The sequence below is a fragment of the Neopsephotus bourkii genome, unplaced genomic scaffold (assembly GCF_033783945.1).
Source record: "Neopsephotus bourkii isolate Nb327-2 ecotype Australia unplaced genomic scaffold, CSIRO-AGI_Nbou_v1 NB_718, whole genome shotgun sequence".
Taxonomy (NCBI): domain Eukaryota; kingdom Metazoa; phylum Chordata; class Aves; order Psittaciformes; family Psittacidae; genus Neopsephotus; species Neopsephotus bourkii.
In genome coordinates this window covers 2,035,760-2,063,073 of record NW_026901217.1, presented here as the reverse complement: position 1 = coordinate 2,063,073, position 27,314 = coordinate 2,035,760, and the positions used below count along the sequence as shown (strand labels likewise).

General features: G+C 37.1%; 1 protein-coding gene across 15 annotated transcripts in view; it reads left to right on the top strand.

Moving 5' to 3' along the window:
• SLC10A7 (solute carrier family 10 member 7) overlaps window positions 1-27,314 on the top strand; it is a 142,098-nt gene that overhangs the window by 1,117 nt on the left and 113,667 nt on the right. For 8 of the 15 annotated variants that reach the window (XR_009725530.1, XR_009725531.1, XR_009725529.1 and 5 more), the window contains exons 2-3: window positions 2,939-3,021; window positions 12,317-12,392. Coding sequence is in view for 10 of the 15 variants with exons in the window: in XM_061354181.1 (XP_061210165.1) it covers window positions 2,939-3,021; window positions 12,317-12,391 (158 nt within the window). In the remaining 5 variants the exon portion in view is untranslated. Of the gene's footprint in view, window positions 1-477; window positions 599-720; window positions 742-1,859; window positions 2,022-2,938; window positions 3,022-7,918; window positions 8,056-12,316; window positions 12,393-26,141; window positions 26,272-27,314 lie in introns of those variants that run through there. The other 7 variants (XM_061354174.1, XM_061354173.1, XM_061354172.1 and 4 more) reach the window with 5 other exon arrangements.

Genomic DNA, 27,314 nt, shown 5'->3' with positions numbered 1-27,314 from the left:
ATTCATCATGAAAGATTAGTGAAAACAATGGAAAAAATTCAGTGCAAAATGGTGCCACATGCTCACAGTAAAAAAGTGAGAAGTAAGATCTGCCCTTTTCTAAGCAGCGAGGACTTGTATGTTTCTTGGAACAAGAGCTGACGAAACATCCAGTGTTGTTTAAAAATAAGCAGTATATCTTTAAGTATAAATGCTGGCAGCATGTGCTGGTTAGTATCTATTGTAAATTCAGTTCCAGATATTTACAGTTTTCAAGAACTAATTTAATTTTATACGTATATATATATATTTCCAACTGGTCTTTGAAGGTTTAAGAAAAAGGATATAGAACATATGAACAGAATTCCTCTAGCAGTTCCATGTTATGGGAGTGGATTAACAATCTGGCTATTCTTTTATATGCATAGGGTTTTTTTCTTTAATTGTATTATTTTTTCTTAACAGAGCTGAAGTTTGGGGATAGATGGTTTTTCACTGAGGAGCCAACCTTTCTCCCTTTTCCCCTTTAGGTTCTGGGAAAAGCGAAAATGATTAAAAAATATATGGCTCTGAACATTTGCTGTGGCAGCTAAGGCTCCAGTACTTCATGGAGTTCAGGGTAGGCAAATTTCTGCTGTGCAAGGATCCCTTCTAACATCTGTGTGCTGTATTGCATAGGTGAATAGGACCCAGGCGCTTCTTGCAGGAGCCATGCTGTGTCTTCAGCAGACCTTAAAGACAGTTTGAGATTGATAGTATGAGGTGGCTTGTCTCTTTCTGTTTGATTGTCATGCTAATTGTTAGCAGCAATGTGGGAGATCCTTTTAACTAGGATATGAGATAATTTTCCCTCAACTTACTTCCTGCATGGAAGCACTATGATGGAGCACTTCATTTAATTATCCTGCTGCAAAGAGATGTCAAGCTTTGACATGATATTGTTCCTGGGACAACTTGCTTGAAAAATCTTGTAAGCATTGATTCAAACTCATGAGCACATGTTCCACAAAGTGGTATCTGTCCCTCTTCTGAAGCTGTGTGATCTCAGTGGTCTGAGGAAAAAACAATAATTTTTTTTGTCTTCTTAAAGCCAGAAGAAAGAAGAGGTGGGGGGTGGGAAATACCAACATATAAAAAACCCCCTTAGTTTGTCATCTTCCAGCTGACAAAACCACGCACTGTAATTTGCAGGGCCTTTCGAATGGTATGGGTGGTCCAGCATCCTTACCAGTGGAACACAAATAACAAAGATTTGTGCTGTTGCCACCTTCAGGGCATAAGCCAAGCCCTTTTTGAGTGTTTTCCTATTTGATGAATGAGCCTATTTAGTTCCTTTGTGAACAGAGCTTTCCTGACCAGTCTTTTACACAAGAGATGAAGGGGATCTGTTCTGAGCAGAGTTCCCTGTGCTCCATGAACGTGTGTTTGCTCTAGTCTTAGAGGTTTCTCCTGTGTAAAGGAGTTTGGGCAGTCCAGCAAAAAACCTTAAAATAGAAAAACTGAGTCCTGGAAGAACCACTGTTTTAGCCAGACTAACTGACCCACTGCCTTTCTGCCCATTGTGTTTATGCATGTACATATATGCTCTAATCTTCTAAAAGATTAGAAAAAGATTAGACTTTGTATTACATAGTTTTCTGTGTAACTTTACATGTATTTATATAATTTTTCTGTTTACCTTTGTCTTATCCCCCCTGGCTATTCCGTTAACATGCCATAATTTTGCAACTAGCCATGTGCTTTGTTGCAACTTTAACTGTTGCATCTCTTGGCCTATTTTTACCTTACACTTTGTATAGATTGGTTGGTTCGTTTGGTTGGTTGGTTGTTTTTTTTTTTTGTATTTAACACACGCCATTTCAGTGTCTCATCAACAGAGCCCTCTCTGGGGGTAGGATTTGGGTTTAAATGACTTCAGATGCAAATTTGATTAGACTCAGTGTATGATCAAATCTCTGTGAGGATCATTTACCTTACTTCAGTGTGACCATCAATATATCATTCCTCTGAAAGAGCAGAAAGGATCTCTTCTGGAGTGTCAAGTAAAGGCTTGTTTGTCTGCTGCTGCAGTTTTGCTCATGACAAGTTACTGTCACTTGTAGAGTTAGGATATTACTTTGGTCCTAAGTAGACTGCTAACAATTTCTTTCTAATGACTGGTTGAATGCTTGTGGAAAAATGAGTATATACAGTTTGTGCTCGGTGGCCTCTGAAGGCAAAGTGTATTAAGAGAATTCATCATTTTTAGAGGAGTATAAAAAGTATTTTATTTGAATATCCCTGAAAAAAGTATACAAATATATACAAATGTAAGCCTTAAATATAGTGGAACCCATGGAGGTGCAGGCATCTGCCCTTGCTGATCTCACTGCGGCAGTGTGTCTGAAATGTGGTGTTTTAGGAACAAACCATTTCGCCACAGCCCTGTTGTAAGGGAATAATACAGAATTGTATTGCCCAAGGAAACTGTTGCAAAGTATGATTGGCTTTCCTCTGTGCAGGCAGCTGGACAGGTGTGTGTGTTGTGGAGGAAGGACTGAGACACAGATATGTGAATGATATTGATAGTCCTGTGGAAGAAGCAGCTAATATTTTTATTTGAATGTATGGTTTGAGTTTGCTGATGTTATAGGGACACTCTGATGACAGAACTGTCAAAAATTCCCTATTTTCACATTTCCACAATTTGCCTCTTAAGTTACCAGTAGCCTGTAATTACGGAAGCCAAATTTGTATGACATCATATCTCAGCCTCCACTCACTGGCTTGCTTTTATTAAAAACCAGATAGCATGCTTTCTGTAACCTAATAGAAACTCCATTATTTTTATTAGATACTTTAATGATTGGATTTTCTCCAGGTATTTTTCTAAGTATTCTCATTTATTTCCATGTAGTATATGTGTATCATTGTATCTTTGATGGTAGTTCACTTTGTTTTCTATGTCTGTATTTTTTAGGACCCTTGAAACCAGAAATTACCATAACTTACATTGCTGTTTCAGCTATATTCTTTAACAGCGGACTCTCCTTAAAAACTGAGGTACTGTAATTTCTCATTGCTTCATTCTTGTTTTGCTCTAAAAAGATTTGTGTTGCTTTTGATCAGGTTTGAATGTAGTTGGAATATTTGATTATTGTGCTGTTGCTGATGATGCTGGAAAAATGGCTAACAAGAGGAGATAAATACTAGACATTTATGGACCCCTCTTTGATTTCAGAAAATTCTTCACAAGGCAGTGACCATGATGAGAAGGAAAGTGTGAATAAATTTCACCCATCCATAGAGAGGGAGGGTTAAGTGACTTTGCAGGGCTTTGACTAAATGAAAGTGTTGAGAACAGTTCTGAGACTGGGTCTACGCCCTGGATGTGTCCCAAACCCAAATAGTGGTGAGACCCAGGAGAATACCAGCACCTGCCTTCTGCCACTCCTTCTGCTCTTTGGCTTCCCACTGGTCAGGTGAGATACAGGCCAGAAAACTGGGATAGAAACCAGCATAGGGTAGAACTTTGTACTGAGCTAGGTAGAGAGGGGTTATGTGAAGTCTCCATGCCTCTGCAGGACACAGACAGCAGGTTTGAGCTCTTTGTGCCTCTCTCCTTCACCTCGCCTGCTGGTGCGATCTCTAAATAACACTAGGCTAGTCAATTGACCGAATTGATAACAGGCAAAAATCTGTTTGCTTTAAGTTACCATGTTGGGTAGGCACAGAACAGCAGCTAGTATCAACACAAAAGGGTTCCTCTGCAGATTCAAGGCCTGCTGCATATTGCAAACAGTGAAACTTGTTTCAGATTTTGTCATGTTTTTTCAAAGAGAAACAATTAGGGAGTAAGAAGATCGAAGGGGGAACTTAGTGATGTGTAAAGGAGGCATGGAGGAAAGAAACGGTGGCTACCTGCCAACAAGAGATGGAACAGCCAGAGTTTGAGTGAAACACTGCATGTCTCTCTTAGTCTAGTTTCTTGATTCCTTTTATGCTGGTGGCTGTCCTAACAGGTGATTTCATTCATATGTTGCGTGATACTGATGCCTAAAGGAATCACCATGATATTGTCCAATAATCTTCTAGACAAACTGGGAACAGCTGGAACTGTACAAATTGTATGCATTCCACAACAACAACAAAAAGTATCTATACCTGTATCATGATTGTAGAGATAAAATTTCTAAAGGAGGTGGTGTTTAAATTCGCAGCAGCCTTCTGCAGGTGTCTGCTGGCAGTTTTGGCCTCTGGCTCTGCTGGGACACAGTGAAGTGAGTAGCTTTAGTCAATTCTGTAGCAGCTATTTCAAGCCTTGTGGCCCTGTGGGGAAGTGGGAAGAGCCATGTTATCTATTTGCCTGGGACAGTAATTAATCTTAATGGAAATAGGCTGCAGAGAGGAACTTTCTTCTACAGGGAAGAGAAACCTGAAACACAAAGCCTGAGTAGTACTAATGGAGTGGAGTTTTCTGCTTTCAGTGTTAGGAATCTTTGCATGTGGAGTAAAAAAGTCAAACTTCTTTCCTTTTCACTTAGTTGTATCCTTGAAGCTTTATAAAGCAGCTGTGAGTGTGAAATTAATAGCATTATCAATGTCAGTGTCCATCTGACTTTTTCCAATTAAGGTGATATGACTTACAAGTTCTTGGGCAATGTGTCATGTCTTACTTTGAATTTTCATAACTTTTTACACCTGTGGTTCTAAAAGCAATATATTGTTGCAAACAAAGTTTTTACAGGAACTGATATTTATGTCTAGGTAGCTGACCTCAGGTTCTTTTGGAAACATTAATAAGGACTGATGCTGTATATCCAGCTTTATGTTCCATCAAGGAGCTTAGCCTTTCCTGAATTTCTGCCATGGAGGCAGAAGATAAAAAAGGAAGAAAAACATTTTGGTCATTGTACCTTGTGCTATTACTTTCTAAAATGTATATCGAAAGCTATACTTAAATGTGTTAGAAGGCCAGGCCATTATTTCATTAATATATTTTGAGGCATGTTTTAATTGTTTAAGGTGCAACCTGAAGTTGGTATTATATTAATTTTAATATATCTTTTTATTAGATTGCAAAGGAAATAGCTTCTGCTTTTGTCTTTATTAGTTCTTGACCTGTGTATTGGCTGTTTACCTTGGTTAATGTGTTAGATTGAAACTAGTGTTTGGTATGCTTTATGAAATAATAAAAAATTATGTGTTAACAGAGGCCTTCTGATAAATATGACAAAACTAGAAACAGCTGATGCTCTTTTAAGATTGTGCTTTAGGTTTTATCTCCTGTGAAAGCTCATGCTCAAAAAAATTTGCTAACATGCATTCAGAAAGCATTTTACAAAATAATTGGCACTGTTCAGGGAGAGTCTGCCTGTGCATGGGCTTGTGACATTTTCAAATCTAGAAGTGACTGAGGTCCTCTTATACTTGTAGAAAGAGACTGAGTCCAGAAATGACAAGAACATTTGATTTCACTTTAATGTAATGCTCTTTTAGTCTTCAGTGACTGGATAGCTTGCTTTTTTAGAGTAAATACCTCCTGTAAGGCCCCAGAAATTAAATCACATACTAGTTATCCATTTCCATGAGGAATTTGGCAAGCCACTGAAAACACTGTTTGCTCTGTGTGGGTGTTTTCCCAGAGGAGTCCAGCTATGACCATCTAAGCGTGGCTGAACGGCAACACAGCTCATGCTGACCAGTGAGAAGCTAGGATGAGCTCTCTAAAGGGTTTGAAATACTGGGAAAGACAAGGTAACCTGTCCTACCTGGCGTGCAGAAGCAGAGTCATAACTAGAAGCTTCCAGTAACTTTTCTGAGACTTCTGCTTTTGAGGTCTGCAGTGACAGATGCCTTTGTAAATAACTTAAGAGGGTGAAGGATGTTTGCCTTGGTATTTGTTTAATGATGACACTGTTTTAGGAATAACTATTCTAACAGGCAATCACTAGAGACGTTCTAAAGACTGGTAATTTGTATCTGCAAAGACCTGTTCCACTAATACAGCATTCCTTCTTATACTAGCCTTCCTCGCTCCCCAGAAGCTCTAACCAGTCTTGTCCAAGTTTTTATCTTGGATTTTGCTTTTGAAAGTATTAGAGCTTTCTTCAAATCATATATTTTTAAAGCATTTTGCAGTTGTAAAAAATATTTAATCAAAAGGGCACTTCTGTATGTGTGATGGTGCTTAGATTGGGGGTGTCTTCATAGATTAGGCCACTGAGACATCTGAGGCTGGACATGACTTGGCAGGGAGGGAGGATTTAGCAGTTTTGCTGAAAGAAGTCACTTGCTCTGTTTTTTCTCAATGCCATTATTTACTTTTAATACATGCACTTTTATATATAGATATTTCCAGGTATCTTGTCTTCCCACACAGGATGTGTTTCTACTACTAGGTGTTCAATTTTTGTTTTCTTTCTGAGATAAGATGAAATAGTACTACAGTGAAGCTATTCATAATGCCTTAGGTATTGTAAACCGGTTATGTGTGAAGGCCTATTTTTTTCCCATGTTGAGTGATACTAGCCTGCTCAAGAACTTTATTTCTTTAAAAATAATTGTTGTTTCATTAACGTGTTTGAAGCAACATTCATTGTTAACCAAGTGCTGAATGTAATGATACTTTCTTAGTAAAACCTGATAGATGTAAGTTTCAACTCTCTGTTTTGTGTAACTTGAAGAATACAAATGAAAGGGTTTGTGTTTTTTTGTGGAAGGTTCGTAACCCTAACCCAAATTTGGGAGATAATTTTATTATCTATTTATTTAGTAATAAAGTAACAAGGTCTAAGTGCTGAATTGCTAGTACTTCCAGATGTATAATTACATCTGTGTGCATTTGGATGGTTGAAAATGCAATATTTGATTGTGTTTCATAAAAGTTCTTTCTGGAAGCTGAAAGAGGGTGGCACTTGAAGATTGGCTGCTGCATGCCTATACATGGAAATACACTTTTTTATAATCCTTTTTTTTAAATGCCTTTGGGGTGTCAGCAAATTAGGTTTTGAATAAAAGTGCCATCAGTTCTTTTCCTATTGCATTGTTTACTTGAAAAGAGAGCAAGTTATTTTGAGAGAGAGGAAAAGGATTTTTTTCTTCTCTTGTGAACTTTGAAATGAGCTGAAATGTACAAAGCTTTTTCCCTTGTACTCAAAACTGTGTAAAAGATCCTTGGAGTGCCCGAAAGACAAAAGTGGAGACATGGAGCTCACTGAAGACTTTATTGCTAAGAATACTCAATTACCACACAGGAGTGCACTTACACTGTTGAAAATTAAAATTTTCCTTGTTTTCTCAGTGTCCGGTGATGTTTTGCATTTTATTTCTGTGAATTGTATGGCTTAGCTATTGTTAGCTTGTTATGCTCTTGTTATTCTTTCTTTGCTATTCATCATCTACCTATTTTTTTCTATATATTTCCTATTTGTTGGTACAGTAAATAACCAAAATCTGCTACAGATTGCTTTGCTTTTTGTATTTGTTAGTCTTTCCTTAAAAGAAAACCCACCACAAATGATGACCGTAATGTATAAATGAGAATCACAGTTTGTGGCTGTCTTTAGACCAGACATGATTTTGAGATCATATGGACACTGCAAATTTCCCTTCCTCTTGATATCAGCAGTAAATAAAGTAAACAGGCCGTCAGCATAGTTAACACAGGTTTTGAAGCAGTGGCGAAGTGCTAAGGCTGGCTTCTGGAAAGCTACTATTATGAGAGATATACTGTTGTTGAAATGGTGGACAATTCTTTTGGAAAAATGCCCAGGAGCTGCCAGAGCCTTTATGTTGTCTGGATGTACTTCATTATTAAAGGGATCAGATGATCCCTAAAAGTGCCTTTTTGACATGCACTCTCTTTGTATTATAAAGATGATCCTAGTTTTAAAAGCACAAGCATGATCCTACTTCGGCTGTTATGACTGCAACTTCCTCTCTTCTTTTTCTCTTGCAGGAGCTGACAAGTGCTTTGATGCATGTGAAACTACACCTTTTTGTCCAGATTTTTACACTTGTGTTCTTCCCAACAGCAATATGGCTCTTTCTTCAGCTATTATCAATCACACCTATAAATGAATGGCTTTTAAAAGGGTATGTTTAAGCATAATGGAGTGAAATATATTTGTATCTGTCTTCTTATAGGACTGCTTATCCTGCAGTGGGTGCTTTAAGACTTGTATTGTGAATGGATTTTGCTGGTTGATTTTGTGCTTCAGCACTTTGCTGTTGGAAACACGGTACTCGCACAAGATTATCCTTTAAGGAACTGGTCTCATTTTGGGGAAGTCTGGTCAGTTAGTTTCTGTGGGGAGCTTTCATCAGGTTAGCTTTCTCTTTCATAAAGCACAGTTCAAGTGCTGTGCTGGGTCTCATTTTCCTTACGGAGGAAGGAAAAGGAGTGCTGAAGGAAAAAAAAAAAAAGTAAATTGGTGCATAAATACTGTGTGTGTCACTTACTGGTATTCAATTCTGGTTTTAGTCTTTACTGAGTATATCTCTGGCATGTGTCCAGATTGGGATTCAGTATCTGCTCCTAGCTAAATTGTGGGGGAAAGGGTGGGAAAAGAGGATGAAGTTTCTGTATGAGGAGAACTTTGAGGGGAGCAGAAGCTGTTACCATGAAAATAATGTGGTTTTAATCTTTGGTATATTCTGCCAATGAATGCTTCCAAAGTTGTATTGATGGTGCAGTAGTTATAGGTGCTATGAAAAATAAAAAATTAAAAGCTTTTTTTCACAATCAGAGGTCAATACGTGGCACCATGCAGTTACACTGGAATGTGTGAATGCAAAAATCTGTTGTTTTAGAAATTTACTTAAAGAATCTCTGTTTTTTTCTTACTGCTTGGTGAAACATTGCATGAGGAGACTTCCCTGTCTTAGAAGTTCGGTGGTAAAGCTGTTTATGTTCTACGAGGCCTAAACTTAAAAGAACATTTTGTTCTGCTTTTAAGAAGCTTCTCCAGGTGTTCCACCACATGTGAAGTGATCCAAATGGTACTCGGAAGGTGAAATTGAGATTATAAGATCTTTTAAATGTTAGCACTGGTTTGCTTAACTGTATGTCAAGCAGGTAACAAGGTTGCTATACAATGTCCATTGGCTTTTAGCTATATATAGTGAAGGTTGTTCATTAAATTGTTGCGAAGGTTTTCCTGAGATAGATCAAAGGCATGGTTTTCCACAGTGAGCCAAAATTCCCTCCTTAACCCATGGGATCTGTTTCTAAAGTGCAAAGTGCAAGAGAGTGTTTTGGTGGGTTTTTTGTTTCTTGCAGCACTTCTCATCCCTTCTTTCCTATGACTCTTACACCACTTTGGTTCTTACTGTTTAAGGGATAATCTGTGACATAGATGAGTATTTTTGAATGTGTTTACATGCACATCTGTAAAACTGCATTTAAAACTACATGTGTATGTATCTTTTTAAAAAATAACCACTTGTATGTGTATCTTCTTAAACGTGGAGCCTAAACCAGCCTCGTTTTTCATGACAGTGTGGCTGTATTTTACCAGTGAGCTAGTGTAATTCCAAATGTTTCAATTTTGCAGGCACTTGTTCCTTGAGTACTGTTTCTGTTTTGGCATTGTTTTATCTTCCAGTGCAGTAATTGCTGTACTGAGATTTCATTTAAAGAATGGTCAGATTGAGGAGGTAAATGAAGGCGAGGCTTTTCTGTTGCATGTGGGGTTTTTAAGTACCTTTTTGATAAGTACTGCTGTTCAAGACATGCTCAGAGCAGCAGCCGTTTTGTGGCTCTGAAGACATCCATTGCAAAGGGAGCCTTGTGGGAGCTGTACCTTCAGTGCTATGCAGGTGCAGAAAACGTACTAAGTTCTGTCCTCATTCTAGGATAACACATTTTAAGGCAGGTACCCATATGTCTCTATACGGGTGCCTGAAAGGAGAGTGAGGAGCAGATGTGAGGAACAGTCTGTGCCTTGGCTGCTCTTGCTAACCAGTTCATCCTAATTCCCCACAGCTGTAGCCTTTATTCCCTAGAAACACTGAAGTACCTTGATGAAAAACAGGGAGACAAGACCAGCTTTGGCAAAGTCGCTTTCTCTGCATGCATGTTTAGCACAAATTGCAGGAGGAGGTAGTTAATAGTCTTCACAAAGGCCTGGAAAAAAAGGCATATGCTCCCAAGGGTGTCCAGCCTAAGCATCTTCTAAGTTAATTTTTTGTTAGCTAACTAGTTTTTGCATTGACAAAAGGTGCATGAAGCAGGTTATTAATATTTGCACAGATTAGCATATAGCATTTACAGCACAGGTGGTAAGGCACAAGATGCAAAGATCTGGTGTAAGTCATGGGTTTGGTAATTCTGTACCTAAAATATAGGACTGTGGACCCTACTACTCAGTTGTCTGTAATGTTTCAGCAGAACAGGTATTATTTATTGCTCTTCGGCAAGTGTTTGGACCCCTGATGTTAATGCTTATACTATGCCTGAACCACTGAAATGTTTAAATTTGGTTATGTTTTCGCCATTAGAGGAATTTGTTTCTATACTGGTAGAATTGTGTGTAGTTGATACAAAGCGAAAAAAAAGTTCACAAGTGCATGTTCTGATACACCTGATTAAAAGTATTTGCATTTAGTGTGTACCAAGTTTTTTGTAGATTAATGTTTTCATATGAAGAATACTAAAAACTGTAGTTTGATAGTGATTTTCAGGTGGGTTTGTTCTTTTTTTTAATTCCAAGTGTGGTATTTTAAAGTTGTGAGGGTTCACAGAGATAGTATTATTAAATCTTTCCCTTATAGTGTGGAAAATCCCTGCCACATGAGATGAATGCCCTTGCACACATTTCGTACCTCTCTGGATAACTTTGAACTTAATCCACCCCTTATTAGTTCAGGTGAGAAGTTCTAGGAGCTGCCTGACAAGAGACCATGCAGAGTCACAGCCGATTTAGGGGATGGACATCAAACTTGCCATGTGTTTATCTACTGTGTATTTTCATATATATTTGTAAACTTTTTCACAACATTTCTTTTTCCTATATTTCTTTTCAAGATAACCTTATCCAGCTAAGTGCTGACAACTCTCTGCTTCCATAGCTTATTCACTATAAGCTAAAGGTACTATGTAATTCCAAGGTGGTGCTTGGCACGTTGTGATTAGATTTATATATTGCTTGCATCGGTTGCCTCTTTCCTCTTCCACAGTGTCTGTAGCTGACAAACTGAATACCATCATTGTCATTTACCTGTTTCTTCTGTTCAAGCTTTTTTATATATTTGCAGCGTATCAATTGCACTGTAATATGCTCCCCATTGTTCCAGCCTGGTTGATTCTATGATTCTATGATTTAGCACTTCTGTTTGCTACAGCTTTTTGACACTGCATTTCTTGCTGATGGACAAACACAGTTACAAGTGCAAAGGAGTTCACCACTAGTGATTGATTGTCCTGAACTAGAATATTGTCCTAAACTCCAGTACTTGAAAACATAGATTCCATGCTTTTGGGGTTTTCTAGACTGTTTTATTCCATGCCTTACTGTTCCTTCTAAGTCAAAATACTTTCTCTCACAAACTCTGTATTACTCAGCCCTAAATTTAGTTGTAATATACTGTAGTGTGTTCTTGTTTCTAAGTACATGTTTGATACATCTAATTCTTGTAATAGCCAGTTTTAGCAGACTGTCTTTGAAGACAAAGGAAAGCTCATCACTGTTTTTTCTTACTTTGCAACAGCATTTACTATATACATCAATAGTTTTGCTGCACAAACAATGGAAAAAATGACAGATAGTAATAGTTTGTATTTTAGGCAGAAGAAAGCTTTTGGTGTTTTGATTAATCAAAGTCAAGTGATTTTACTAGGGAGTGAAAACATGCATAAAAATTAAACATTTGATGGCTTTTTAATGTTCAGGAAATAAAAAGCTTAACTGGATTATTTTTTTTGCCTTTTCAAGAAAATAGGAACTTATATCCTTACTTTTTTTTTTTTTTCCAAATAGTTGCAGGTATCTCAAAACAACTACAAACTTTATTGCACACTACATTACTTTATTTCACTTGGTGCAGTTATCTTTGTGACAGATGTATAGGTATCTTTGGGAATGGTAGATACAGTACTGCAGACAGGGGAAATGGAGTCACAGACAATTTACGTGTTTGTATTTTTAAATGGTGACATGACTCTTCACTGTGGTGGTTGGTAAGAGATGGCAGAGAAATCCTGTCAGCTGGTGCAGGGCTGTAACTGTAACTCAAACTGGGTTGCACAGGTGGTAAGATCATTTTTTTCTACTTGGCTGCGTCATATTTTAAGGTTTGAAGTTGCATAGTGTTTGCATTGTGTGAGGAATGTAACAACTGTTTTTGTTGTTTTCAGCTTGCAGACAGTGGGCTGCATGCCTCCTCCTGTGTCTTCTGCAGTAATTTTAACCAAAGCTGTTGGTGGAAATGAGGTGAGTGTTCATTTTGCTTTTGAATGTGTTTTTTTCTTTTTTTTGTAACAGAAGTTTAAACAAGTATGTGTTTATGAGGAGCTTGTCCAAAACACTGACTGCAATGTGATACTATTGTGCTTTGTAAAAATTCTATAATTAAGGCTTGGGTATTGTGCTGGTGTAAAAGGGAAATAGTGATATGTTGTCTGCTGGCATTGGTCAAACTGAAAGAAACTCAGTTTCCTGAGGTGGTAGAAAACATTCTGATAGAAATTTGTGTTAGGAGGTTTCTGTTTGTTGCTGCACTGTAATTCCTAATCCTGTAATGTTTATATGCTGTGTACTGGTTACCTTGTAGACCAGCAGCTTTGTAGTGAAGATCTGCCTTTGCAGTGATTGCTTGAATGGTGTTTAGTATTAAGAGATCCTAATCAATGAGGTTGTTTCCTTTACACCTGCTTTCTCAGAACTGCTGAAAGTGCATGAGACCTGGTAGGTGAGGAAAGGAGAGAATAACACTAAAAGAGATTTGTTTTAAAGCTAGGTATGTTTAGATGCTGTTCTGGAGGGTTAGAGCCAAATCTGAATTCAGCCATATTGCTCCTTTGTGAGGTTGGGTGAGACACTTCAACTACATTTTTTAAATATGGCCATTAGTTGTGTACTTCTCATTTTATGAGTTGATACTCTTGGGACCAATTAATGTCAGCTTTGAAAACACATGATAGCACTGAAATAGATTGAAGTTGTACTTTGTACTGACAAAGTGCTGTTTAATTGCTCTATCCTCTGAAGAGAGACCCAAAGCATCTCAACTCGAGCATCTCTAATTACGGGCAATCCTGATGCACGTTGCTCTCTCCTGGTTTGCTACCTGAAAACAAGAGTCATAAAATTGTCTGATGGAGGTGCTGTGGAGTATTTAGTATAAAGAAACAATTCAGGTGCATAATAGTGATCAACAGAAAAATGAGATGTTTTCAGTTACAATTTTAGATGTAGGTGCTGTAAATTATGCAGCGATGCCACACAGTGAACAGTGAGAATGAAATGGAGTACTTACTGAATGAGTGCTCATTCAGTGTTAGCACTGTCTGTCCTATTCTTAGAACAAGAAAAAGATCATCTGGAAAAAAATCCGGTGTGATTGGTTAGTTGAAGGCAATATACAGCGTTTGTGTGCAGGAGGGTGAGAAATACTATGTTTTTTTGACCATTAGAGTTCACTTTTTTGTTTTTTTTATGGTAGTTTTCTTCTGGGGTGGTGAGGGTGTATGTATTTTATATCAGATGAAAACCAGAAACATTCTGTCATGTGAGGCTTGTGTAAGTAATTGCGTAAAACACTGACAAAGTAAGCTTGAACCTCTGATTCTTCTGTACCAAACAGAAGGTTTGTTGGAGGAATGTAAAAATGCATCCGTTGTTAGTGATTTTTAAAGATAGTTGCGGTGAGCAGAGACAGAGTGAATTGAGAATTGGGTCTTGAGAATTGAGTCCTCAGTCAAGCTCTAGGAAGATATGCAAGGGAAACACCCTTTAAACATGCTCAGTTCATGGCAAATTTACTGCCAAACTTGAGCAAGCTTCCGGTACAAACATGGTTTTGGAATTCGATGCTTCTCTGTCATTCAGACTATTGTTAATTTGTCTTCTGAAGTATAGCAAATCATATCCCTCATGCTAGGGAAGAAGACCTTCTCACATCTGTCCTCATAAAATTTCACCTAGCCATTACTGATAGATTTTTTCTTTCTGACATGAGCAGGACAAATCACTTTTTTCCATTTTTATTTAAATCCATTCTGATCTACAAAGAATTTAAACCTGGGAGTCAACTGGAAATAGAAGTGATTGTACTGTGAGAGCATTTGTTCATAATAATGTCTCTTAAATGGCATTTGCCTCGTCAAGCATGTATTCCTTACCTAGAGAAATTGATTTGTCTGAGGGTGTATCTATGCTGCATAATGTACTATGAAGATAAATGAGCTTGCTCAGAAGCAATATAGTGAGGAAGCTCCACATGAACTAATTAGTCTGAGAAGTGTCCTGCTGCTCTAGAGTACAGACATGCTCTGAAGACCTCTTTGGATTTCTTGAAGCACAGCACATGAAAGCCATGGTAGTTGGTTGTGTTATGATGGTATAGAGGGTTTTGGGTTTTCTTTATGTAAGTAGAAGTGGCTGTTAAATGTCAGGTTAGACCTAGGTTATTTTCAAAGACGTGTCAGGCACTATGGCATGGTAGAAGTAGTATTCAACTGGGCTGAGGAAACAAAGATTCTATTTTTAGTTCTGTCATTAACCTGCCGGGTAAAACAGTGGGATATTTTGTCTCTGGGGTTAGCAGTAATGGATCAGGGCAACTTCGCAAAGTGTTTAAAGATTACTGCTGAAAAATCTTATGTAAGAGCTGTATTTTATTGTTCTGGGACAGGGTGATTAAGTATTTGGTCTAATACTTAGAGTCTACAAAACTAAAAGCAATTTGGATGGGAGATTTTTGCTGCATATCAGTTGGAAAATTTGTTTGTGAGATAACAAAAGGAAGACTTTTTTTGATTTTACAAGTATCTGTAGATGTTAACTGATACATGCCTGAGGGCACAAAATAAAATGCTCTGCTTTTGTTGGCTAATGAAAGTGTGGTCATCAAAGCTGATACTAAGAATTCTGATTCCACTGTGTTCGTAATTTTAAAAGTTAATGTTCTGGAGTTGTAAGTGCAAACCCAGGTAAGATAAACATCTTTATTATTTAACTGTCAGTGTTTAATAGCAACTGTACCAGTGTTTGTTTTCCTGATGGTTCAAATGTGTGGTATATGAAAAAAGTGTATCTAAATTTTTAAGTCCTCTTGATCTGTAAGAGCACAGCAGCCAAGCAGTTATTCAGGAGTTGAAATGTAAAATTGTCCAAAGCAAAAATCTGTCTTCCTTTTTCCTATACATTTTTTGGTCACCAACCCTGTGATCTATATCACTTTCAAATTTCTAGTCTTAGCATCTGTTAGGTGTGCCTTCCAAACGCCACCACATTAGCTGTTGGTACTACTTTACAGTATGCCTGGTGGATGAGCCAGGTGGAGGCTGGTTTTGAAGTTTGGGACATTGCAGAGGAAATCAATCTTTATCAAAATCCCTTCAGCAATAGCCTTCCATTAATAAGGGAAGACAATCGAGCCAGGTAGCAGCTTTTTCTTGCTCTATCCACTGTATTATGTTGGGGAGAAGCATTATACTTGGAAGCCAAAAGGCTTCCAGGTCTTTTGGTGTTTGAGGAGGAAAGCTTACATCTTCACTTAGCTCTGATGATTGGGGGCTTGTTTTAGGGGACTGGAAAGAGCCTTCTTCATATGTCATAGAAATTATGGGAGGAGGGCAATCTCTATAGCTTTATAAGAAAGAAATGAAAAACCAGACAAAGAAATAATAGTACTGAAAACCAGTAGGAGATTTTTATGGGTGAATTGGTTTTGGTTGTTTTCTTTTCTTGCCACAATCCATGGAGGAGAATGGTGTTGGTATTAGCAGAATGGAAGAACAAAAGATTCTAGCTGCAAGAATAATGGATTGGCTAGCTCACTGCCAGTACTGCTTTTTACATGAGACTTAAGACAGACTTTTCAAATCTCATTTCCTTACATATTGCCATTAATGGCAGTGGTAGCAGCAGAGGTGTTTAGCTGTTCAAGACAGTATTTCTGTACTGCCTCAGTATAACTTGTGTACCAGTAGTGACATAGGTACCATGTTTCAAAATTGCCTGATAAGCAGCACTGTAAAATATATACCTGTGGTTGTTGGAAGAAGGTACAGTCAAAATTAAAATTCCTTTCCAAAGATTCAGACAAGCTAGGAGCTAGCGTTATTCTATCCAGAGGGTTTTTGGCAAATGAGAGATATAAGCAGTGGGGAGAAAAGCCTCTCTGTGCTCTCTGAAAATCTTGGACAGGAAGATGATTTATGGATATTCTGTCTTTTCTTCTGGTGGAAGTACCTGTTCTTGGTGAGATGAGCAGAAATACAACTTGTTTAGTAGGGCTACAAATTCACACCTGTTGACTGTGTCCCATTCTTCAACTCCTCTCCACGGTCTATGTATGATGTGTGCTTTGTTTTCTCACCTGTCTTTCAGCTCTTGCTTCTTCTTTCTGTTTCTCCCTCTTCATCCCAGTTTTCCATCATCGTTCTTGTGATCTCTTCCTATAGGATGTTACTTTCATTAACCCTGCAAAAAACTTTCTAAAATAGCCTATTCCTAGCTTTTGTCACAAATACATTTAGTTCATTAACAAAGCCAGTTTCAAGTTGTGAATTTAATTAAAAGCATATAAAGCCCTATGTGAATAAAAAAAGTGTTCATATGTACACTGGCAAAAAATAAAGAGGAATCACCATGAGAAATCAGAATCTATTTTGGCCATACTTTCTCAATTAATCAGTTGTTTCTGTCATCAGTAGCATTTACAAAGTCTCTCGATTTGTGAAGATGATAGTCCATGTAGTTAAAAAAACTTGGAATCAAAACCAGGAGGCCTCACTTCTGTTCTTTGCTCTTGTTGAGTGTGAATGGTCAGGATTTTAATGACATTGCGATGCCTGAGAGAACGGAAGGTTTTTATGTCTTTATTTTTTTTTCTCAAAAAGTCTCGTAGTTTTTCATTGAAATTATAAACCAGATTTATTTAAAAGTCTGCTTCTAGCCATGCATTTCTGCAAGAGAGAGACAAATAAATATGTCAGCATTTCAAGGTGCTCTAAAGACAAACCGATTAAAAACTCAGAGATCTCAGACAGAAATGCTGTAGAGATGCCAGATATTACTACAAAGTAATCAGACAGCAATGTCATATTCTCCTTAAGAATCAAAGTAATGGAGAGAAGAGGTTGAAAATTAGATCTGTAAGTCTATTATCAGTTTGGGAGCAAAAACAATTTGCGATGACTTTTATGGCAGCTTAATGACATATTTTGAAAAGTGTAACATAACAGGCAAGAGCTGTGATGGAATTGTACAGATAAATCGTGGCAGACAGTTCATTTTATTGAAGAATACTTTGGCTATTTTGCTATCATGCACGGCAGAACCATTGAGGGTAGCTTTTTGTTCAGTTAAGCTGTAGCTTGTACAAAACCGCTTAATCAATGCGCTGTTTTATTTTTTTGCAACTTCATGTGGATCTGCTATGCCTTTTGTATAACAAGGTGTTGCTTATGCAAGAAAAAGTAATAGAAAACAGACCATAATGGAGAAAGCTAGGGGAGTATTTACAAAATAAGATACAAAGTATTGATTTTTAGATTTGCTTTCTGAAGCAGATGTAGAATATAAGACTGATTTTGTAAGGTCCACAGAGAGATTAGTAACATTTTGCCAACAAATTACATGCGGTAGTTTTAACTAATATTTTAAAATAAAGAACATTAGAGTATTTACTGAGAAATGAGCACTGGGAAATTCCTCTGTTTGTGAGCAGTGGAGTTTTTTTAAGTAAAAACAAAAATGTGAACCCTAACATTACTGTAAAGTCACAGGAAAGATATTGATTTCTCTAAAAATATCTAAAGTTCTTTGAACTGTGTATACACGTACATTAACCTTTAAAAACAAAACAAAATAAAATGAATACAAAGAAGTACAAGCTCTAATGGTTCGTGATTTATACACTGATGCACCAGTGTACCAGGGGTATTTACCTTTGGAAGGTAACATATGAACATTATGAAACAAAATCATGTAAGATTTTCAAGAAATCTATATGTGTCATGATGTTATCTTCTGTAAAATTGTTCTTCTCTAAATATGTCAGAATTTACAGTGATGTTGTGTAAAATGTGATTTCTGAATTGCACTTGAAATATTCATATTTTTAGGTTTTGTTTATGAAAGGGTAATTTCATTCTATTGTTTTTAATCCCTGGCAGTGTTCAAGGCCAGGTTGGACGAGGCTTTGGGTGATATGGTTTAGAGTGAGGTGTCCCTGCCCATGGCAGGGGGGTTGGAACTTGATGATCTTAAGGTCCTTTCCAACCCTAACTATTCTGTGATTCTATGATTCTATGGTTTTGGTACTGTAAAAAGAAAAAGCCTATCATGAAAATGTGGTGGGTTTTCGTTTCGTTTTGTTTTGTTTCCCAAGTAATAAACTTTGTCTGCCTACACAGATCAAATAGTTCTAAATGAAAATGTAACTAATGCTACCATTAGATATACACTGAAGTCTCTACGAAATGTATGTGGTTGTCAGAGGACAAATTTAGGGAATATGTCTGTACTTCACATGTACAAATATAAAGAATTAACTGTGTAAGTGTAAGCCTTGTATGGACATAGGAGCGGTTGTGCTATGAAGTTCACTCTGTTCTAGTGTTACAGTCTAATTTTGTATGTATCCTAAGAGTTTTCTTTTATCATTACTGTGCTTTGAGCAGATGGTTTTTATTGAACTATTTATTGATGCTTAGGGTTTTTTCCTTCCCTGAGTGGTGAGTGCATTTTATGTCCATCAATGCATAGGAGTAGCCCAAATTATTACTTACTGTATGAATTTCATAACTACAATGTGTCCCATTCATACAGATCCATTAGATATCTCTAGAGTTCCTCATCGTCTTCTCAAGTCTTCTATAACTCAAAGCAACTGTTGTTTCTTCTGTTGTGTTTTCCCCCCCGCTTCGTCTTTATCACTAGTATTTCTAATACAGATCCACTACCTGAACAGTTCAGAATGCACAGGATTTTCACAAGCAGTCAGCTCTGCTTTTCATTGAGTGGAAGCAAGTTCAGGCTAACAGTGAGGCTTCTGAAATCCTCATTTTCAAGCACTTTACCTCCAAACTCCTCACTTAGTTTACATGAGGTTTCAAATTCTCCCAGCACCTTTGAAAAGCAGCTGATTTATGAACCTAAGTTGTCAGTGGTTGAGTTAGATTTGTGATAAAATATTTTTTCTCTGGCTGCCAGTGCCTCCACATGGCTTATAAGGTGTCTAGTGGAAAAAGACCCTTTTGCATTCTTGGGATTATGGAAGCGCAAAAAATATATCTCTGAACTGCACAACTTTATGTACTCTAAGATGTATGACACGGAATTTGCAGCCTTGTGCATGTTCATCATTCCTAAATCTGGGATTCTTGTAGCAGCTCTGCCATAATTTAGAAAGTTATAAAATTGCCTGTTTAAATTATGCTAAGCTGCTTGGGCTGTGGCCAGAAACTACGTGGAATCATGGTAGCCTTATGTTTTTACAGGTGTGTTTGCCCAACTGTTCTAGATCCGGCATTGTAACCAGAGTGTTCTCAGAGGCTTTACTGTTGCTGTTGTACAGTGCTTGGCTGGGGAGATCAGTTTTTTTGTCTGCTATGGGATATTCAGTGACCCTGAAAGCTGTTTGTGGCATAAAGAAGTCAGGGCAGAAGAAGTCTTGCTCTCATGCTTGACAAAAATGGCCTTTTAAAGCAAGATGGTTTTGTATTTGTCTTGGTCTGCAGGTTAATTCAGTGTAAAGTTGCAGTGTGCAAGAGCAGGAAGTACTGTACAAAATGCATTGCCTATACAAAGCAAGCATTTGTAACTGTTTGAACAAATCAGTAATACTTCTGTTAAAATATTTGCAGAGCAGAGGATCTACCGCCCCTCTAAAATTCAGCTTCTGTACTGTCTGCTGCTTGATCTTTATGGCTTTTTGAAAGAAAGATTACAGCTATTTTACTAGTGAAAGAAGTGTTACCCACTCTATCTACCTCAATCATTTCTTGGAGAGCAGTGAAGATTCAAAATACTATTTTGAAGGTAACAGTTTCAAAAAGTTGTAAGTGGTTTGTTTGCAGTGAAGTGTTTTATGCTTAGTTCCATTGAATGCCTGGGCAATGCCAGCATTCACTGTGTTATGGTCATTTTCTAATGGCTTTCTTTTAGTAGAGCAGTGCAGTTTGCTGGCACTGAAACCTAGCAACATGCGACATTCTGATTCTGCTGGCCCTTACCTGGCTTTCAAAGCAAAAATATTAATTTTAATAGTAAGTGAAGTGTTTAATAGTTGCATATTACGATATGTGTTAAGTCGAGCAGAACAGAAACTATCCAGCTTTGTCTGTTGTTTGTAGGTGGTTTATTTTTTTGCCATGAACAAGAAAGATGGTTCCTTCTGTTCATGTGTTCACCTGTTTCTGTCACCCTGGACCTTCTTGCACAAAGAGATACTACTGCAAATGGTTTAACATGGCTGTTGGTGGCCCCAGTGTTGTGACTGGGCATGAAAATACGTATTTGTAAAACCAGTAAAAGCTGATATGCAACAGTATTGATTGTAAAAAAAATAAAAAAAATGTATTCAGTACTATTTTTCAATGAAGAACATTTGTGCAAAGCATTCCTGAAATTTTGAACCCTGAAAAAATACCATTTACTCATATTGACTGTAGATAAATCCAAATTAAATATGTCTTTTGAGAAGACAGAGTGCCCTTTAGGAATATCTTTAGTGGATTTAGTCAAGGAATAGCATTACTGTTCTTGAAATGTTCAAGTTCTAAACACTGGCTTATAAAGAGATCATGCTATGTAGTTTTGCCTTTCTTAAATTCGCCTTTTGTGTGTTAAAATCCAAGCTTCAGACAATTTACATTTTGTTTCTATCCAAGCGTATTTTTATCTGGTGTGAATGTATTTGCTTAGTGGCTAATATTAATATCTGGGATAAAAAGCAATAAGGCTTGCAAATTCAGTATTTCTGTAACATATTTTCTTTAGAGCTCTTTTTGGGTGTGCAGGATTAAGTCCTGATTTGTGGAAATCATATCTGTAAAACATGAAGCAGGATTTTCTGTTAGAATAATGATTATCTTTAAATTTTATTCTTTTTCAAGGAAATTAAATTGATTCTATTCTTTTTTCATCATTATGATTATGAAACAAAATTGTAAAGGTTTTGTCTTCTAAGTTGTCAAATGATTATATTCAGTACATACTAAGAAAAAGTGTCTTGCATTCAATGAGGAAAGCCTTATCTGAGTGAAAAAACAGAAGAAATTTCTAAATTCCTTCATTTATAAAAAAATAAGCCTAAGTTTATTTAAAATGTTTTTATAGAACTCATATGGGGAGATGGGATATTTCAGAATTGCTTGCAGTTCATATTTTTCTGTTAAACTTTTTGTTCATTTTTTAGAGCATTTGGCAAAAAATGTGGAGAGCAGTAGAGCAGCAGATTTTCTCTGATTTCGAAGCATTATTTAAGCTCCAGTTTCTGGAAATATTGGCCTATTACAGAGTCTGAAAACAGCAAGCTGCTGGTGAACTGTTTCTGGATGTGTTGAAAAAAAGCCACATGCCTCCTGGGAACCTTTTTTCAGACATGCGGTCCCTACGGCTGGGTGCTTTCCTGCTCAGTGAGGATATTTGCAGGTGTTCCCTTGTGCGTATGGCTTTTTCCGTCTGCAGTCCATTACTATTGCTCCCACTTCTAAACTAACAAGGATGGAGGGGAAACAGTAGTACTCAGAGTAGCTGTAGCAGAGGCTTAAACTCTTGTACTCACATAGAAAGTCTCTATGAGAAGATAATAGTGTTTGGGAAATTTTGAGGGGCAGGAGACTGGAAAAGTGGCATTAAGATGTTCACTTTACTGTAGGTGCCCTAAAAGCACAATAGCCCCTGATTATTCATCTGTGTGATGGGGCAGAAGTTTTACCATTAAATACCATCTTTACCAATCCATTGAGTACCTCATCATATACATCCCCACTGCATGCTGTGTTTCCAGACTGTTTGCTTCTGTGGCATTTCGGGTCTCCTCACTACCCTCAGCCTGACCTCTCAAGGTCTGTGCTGTCTGCCTCTGAATCCTGCCCTGCCTCAGGCCCTTGTATGCATCCCCAGGGAGTTAGCATCAACAGCCTCGCCATTAAGTGAGACAGTGCAAAGCACTGACAAAGTGGGAACTGGTAGGCGACACAGTTGTGCTTAGCTGTATGTTATCTTTCATTGGTGTGCACTTAACATTGTGAGGCAGTAGCTGTGTACTTTTTGGCGAGGGCTACAAGCCAGTGCTTGAATTTAAGGTAAATGTTTCTGAAGCAGTTTTCCCCAAGATTCAGGGGAACAAAAAACTTCCCTTATATTGAGGTGGATATAGGAGTTCAGACTTCATCTATTTATTTTTAACAATAAAGGAATGTTTAGTAAGAAATACATGAGCTAACAAAGAAGCTAATACACTGCTGATCAGCTAAGAAGTCAGCAGCCATAGACTAGCAGGTAGTCTAATGAAGTAATTCTGGTAATGATGTGGCACATAAACTAAAAATATTACTGTGTTTGAACTGCATTATGTTTGAGCTGGTAAGTCCAGAGCAACAGTTTATTTCTCCAAATTAGTTTGCCAGTTTACATACGTGTACTGCTTCCATGAAATTTTGAACCTTCCTGTTCTAGCAGGTATTATGGATTATTAGAGCAAGAGACCCAAAACACTGAATTTCTAGTGTGTGGGTGACTTTGTTTAGCTAGACTTTTTTGTTATTATATTTTGTAATGATCCATATTAATTTTGTTTGTTGATATTATTGCAGAATGTCTGTAATGTGTATGGGGATGTATACTTTGATGCATGTGAGTGTTTCAGCTCTGACTGCATATCCAAAACCTCTTGAAAGGAAATCTCAATGAGCCCCATGGGGCAAAGTAAATTATTATATGTGGTGAACTCTTAAGTCATAGACCAAGGTCATGGCAGTGAGAGTGTATTTCAAAAAGGTTTTATCTGTGCTTGGAAAGCAAATGAAATCTCTCATCATTAACTTTAGAATTATAGTTATAAGAGGATTTTCACTAGAGGTGAAAGATCAAGTTCATGGCGGACATAATGGAGTCTGAAAAGTTATTTCTCAGACATAATAGTGGGGCATGAAACATTCACTGAGGTTTTTACATTATCGGTGGGGAGTTTACAGCCTTTCATCTGGATATTGAAGTTCAGAATCACTGTAATTGCTGTCTATTGTGGCTTTATTTCCACCTTTTTTAGATTAAAATAAACTTTTTTTGGTAATTATGACAACTTTTAGAAAAATTCCTATCTTCTCAGCTCTGTCAGTCTCTGTCATAGCATACAGGCAATACTTTCCTTAGTTAATAACAGTACTCCTCTAGAAACGTATTTTATTAAACCTGAATGATCTTCAGTCCTTAATGAGTTAATCAAAGCACATCTTCATATGGTGTCTCTGTCCTTATTTGTTGATATTTCATGTAAATAAAAAAGATTTTGAAGGGAAACAAGAGTGGAAAAGCATAAGTAGACCTAAGGTTTTTAGTGACCCAGACTGTTATCCTGTCAGTGGAAATGGATATTCATGCGTCTGTTTATTCAACAGACTTTTACATTTTGCTTGATTTTGCATGTATGCATCCATGCATTGCAGTGGTATCAATGAGCAAAAGAAATATGCTTGATAGTAGAGTCTGAACTCTGTGCCTGCATCTTGGGAATGGTTTTGCTAATATCCCTGCCAATAACAGCACTTGCTTGTTCACAGAGTTTACAGTGCTCAGTCTGTTTGCTTATAGAAGTGTTGGAATTTGCCAGTGATGTGCTGCTGCATTTAAAAGCAGAGTATTAAACAACCATTGGCAAAAATTAATCCCTTCATACTTGTGCTTTCACTATCATGAAAGTTATTACATTTATGGGAAAGTTCCAGTTTTGTGGTTTTATTTGGAGGAGTCTGTTTAGTCGTTTTCCTGTCACTTCTAGGTAAGATTTAAGCTTTTGTTGTTTTCTTAAATCATTCCGCCTACTTTAAGAAGAGCTATCTGTTAAAAGGTTCATTTGTTGTCTGAGTTACAACTACAAATAACAAGTACAGACATATTTTTGGCAAGTGATATTTTAATTTCTTTGACAATATAAATAAAGCCTTACTTCTCCAGTAAGAAGGTTTTATAACTGGAGCTAGAGAAAGTCAGCTCTAATAGTGGCTATCAGGTTCCATTCTACTTAAAGTGCTTTCTTTCAAAATCAGTGTGTTTTTAGGGAAACTTTTCATGTATTCCATATATGTGATTTCTTAAAAGTCCTATGATTTTTAACCTATGATAGGTTGCCTGTAATTCCAGAAATGGCAACATTAAAGTGGACATAGAATTTCAGTTCTGATCTATGGATGTATTTTATGCTTCTGTTTTAAAATGGCATGTGATCATGCAATTTAGAAAATATATCCTGCAACATTTTTTTCTGTAATATTAATGTCATATGTGTTATTTCAGAAATATTTGCTGAACTTTCATTATCCAAATGGTCTAAAATATCTGTATTGAGTGAGCCTTTCTATACAGGTTATGTTCTCTAAGGTGTGTATTTTAATAATTTAGTCAATGGCCTTTCTTACAAGCAATCAGCAGTGCAACCTCTATTGTACAGCCATGAGGGATTACTTTTTCTAAGCACAGTCACAAAGATCTCTGACCTATTGATACTAGGATGTTTTTGCTATTCGTACCTTCCATGCTGATGACTTCTGCATGGCTTGATTCTCTGCAATGTATGATCTGAGAAACTCGGAACAATAGATGTTATTTGTAAGTATGGAATACACAGAAAAATATGTGGTGCTGTCCTCAAATCCCTTCTGAAAATGAGTCATTCTGGGGAATCTCTGCTTCATAACAGGTCTGCTGTCAAGACCCCTTGAGTAACAAATGCCTATATTGCTACATTTGGTTTTTTGAACCTTCCTGATACACCCATTAGATAAAAGTAGTCATCTGCAAATAACAAGAAAATACCTACCTTGTAACCTTAATTTCTTTTAGTTGATTTGTTTGCATTTTCTTTTTTCTTCATGGTATTACATTGAAATGAGTTCAGTTTTATAGGTAACAGTTTTGTCTCTTTTTAGATGTACATAAATTCAGAACAGTAACCTCTACACTACTGATTTACTTTGGTTTATGTAAATATGAAATCCTAGTACATAATGATGCTTTATGTCCCCATGTACTTTGTGAGTCTGACAGCTGAGCTCTCTAAGTTGTGAACAGGATTGAGACATGCATTTTTGTCTTCAGAATGTGTAAAATGTCTTTCTCACTGTCTTAGCAGTATAGTTATGCTTACCACCCTCCTAATTCTTCCCCTCTCTGGTATTTGTGCATCAGTCACTGTGCGCATTGTGTAAGCATCCTGTCATGTCTGTAAGTGATTCTAATTCCCTCCTCTTTCAAATCATCAGCCAGTACCAGCATGTTGTCATCTTCCTCACTAATACAAAACCATGTTGAAATCTGCAGCAGTGTTATGTTTCCCAGGCTGCCTGGTCTTAGTAGCAGTCAGTGTTTCTTAATTGCAAGACATTATTTTAGTCAGGTGAATCACTAGTTATACTAACTTACCAGTATCTTGTGAAGTAGATGGCTCATTTAGCAGTACTTCCGGCAGGTTGTGTTCATTGTATCTTTATCAGCAGTTGTAGGGTTTTGTTTGTTTTGTGGGTTGTGAGAGGAAGGAGTGTCTTTTCTTACTTAATTTTTTGCAACCTAGTGCACATCTGCCATACAACAGATTTTAAGATTACCTGTCTTTCAGGTTTCACCTTCCTTCTAAACTGTGTGATGGGAGGCAATGGAAAATTTCATTTTGTCAGGTTATTTCCTCTTACAGAGCGTATTGTAATACGCTGAGACTATTCTGAGCTCTCTCTCTTCTTAGATGTTTTTACAAAACTAGAAATAGTTGATTTTTGTTTTCTTTCTAATTAGCACATGCCAGCTGCTACCAGCAAAAGAAAACCTGTGCTGCTGGTGAAGGTATCTGGGAACTTGGGCATGATTCTTCTTTATCCTAGTATAAATCAGACATTTTTCTGTTCAAATCAAAGCAATGGGCTGGATAACTGTAGGTAAGAGTCACAAATGAAAATCTGGTCTATACAATTTGTAGCAGATGGATTCCAGAAGCAGTAATTTGTTCTAGCTGGCATCCTTATGCTAAAGTGTTTAGTTGATATGAAATGCTAAGTAGATACATAAATAAGTACAGTACTGCATTTTTGTCCACTGTATTCTCATGATAATTACTGTCCTTTGAAAATACAGTCTTTGTTTCAAATAAATGAAAGTGTGCCTGTAAACTTAAAATAGAAGAGTGAAGACAAGTATCAGTATTGTATGTGCTGTAAATTACTCTAAACATGGAGCATTAAATGTGAGTTTAAGTGTATGTCATCTTGAAGTTAGAGTAATCATGCTTATCTTTCTTTAGGAAGTGTGTTCATTGGGAAACATCACTAAGCTTTCCCTCTGCTATCTCCTTATGCAGATATTTAGGGAGTACTTTAATTTTATTAGCTGACGAGCTATTTAATTACAAGATAAGAAACAGAGCTTTGCTCTGTGGAGGAAATGTGGAGTTCTTCCATGTGCATTCAGAAGTCTATTTCCTCTGGCCTTCACTGAAGGTAAAGGCAGCTTCCAAATCTGGAAGAATTTAATCAAAGTAGCTTATAGATGTTTTCTCCTAAGTTTGTTTATACATAAAAAAATATTTAAATCGTGAAGAACTGCTTATTATACATGTAGTCAGCAGTGAACTAGAAAGCTATACTGTTAAGTGCCCTAGAGTAGGAAAGAAGAAAGATGTAATATGCATCTTGTATAAAATGTGTGTATATGTATTATATACAAGGCTTGTATATACAGCCTTTCCATATATATATATATATATAAAAAAATTGGGAGTCCTAGTTAGAGGTTAGTTCTTGGGCAGAATTAATGGTTCTGCAGTGAGATCAATGCTTGAACTGTTTGTCATTTAAAATATTGTTCATTAACGCTTTTGGGTATAGACTAGATTCTTGGAGGAGTTCCAGATGTTGTTCAAGGTGTTGTTATTAATGTCTGAAATGGCTTTTCCTCTCCTACTGTAAAGGCAGA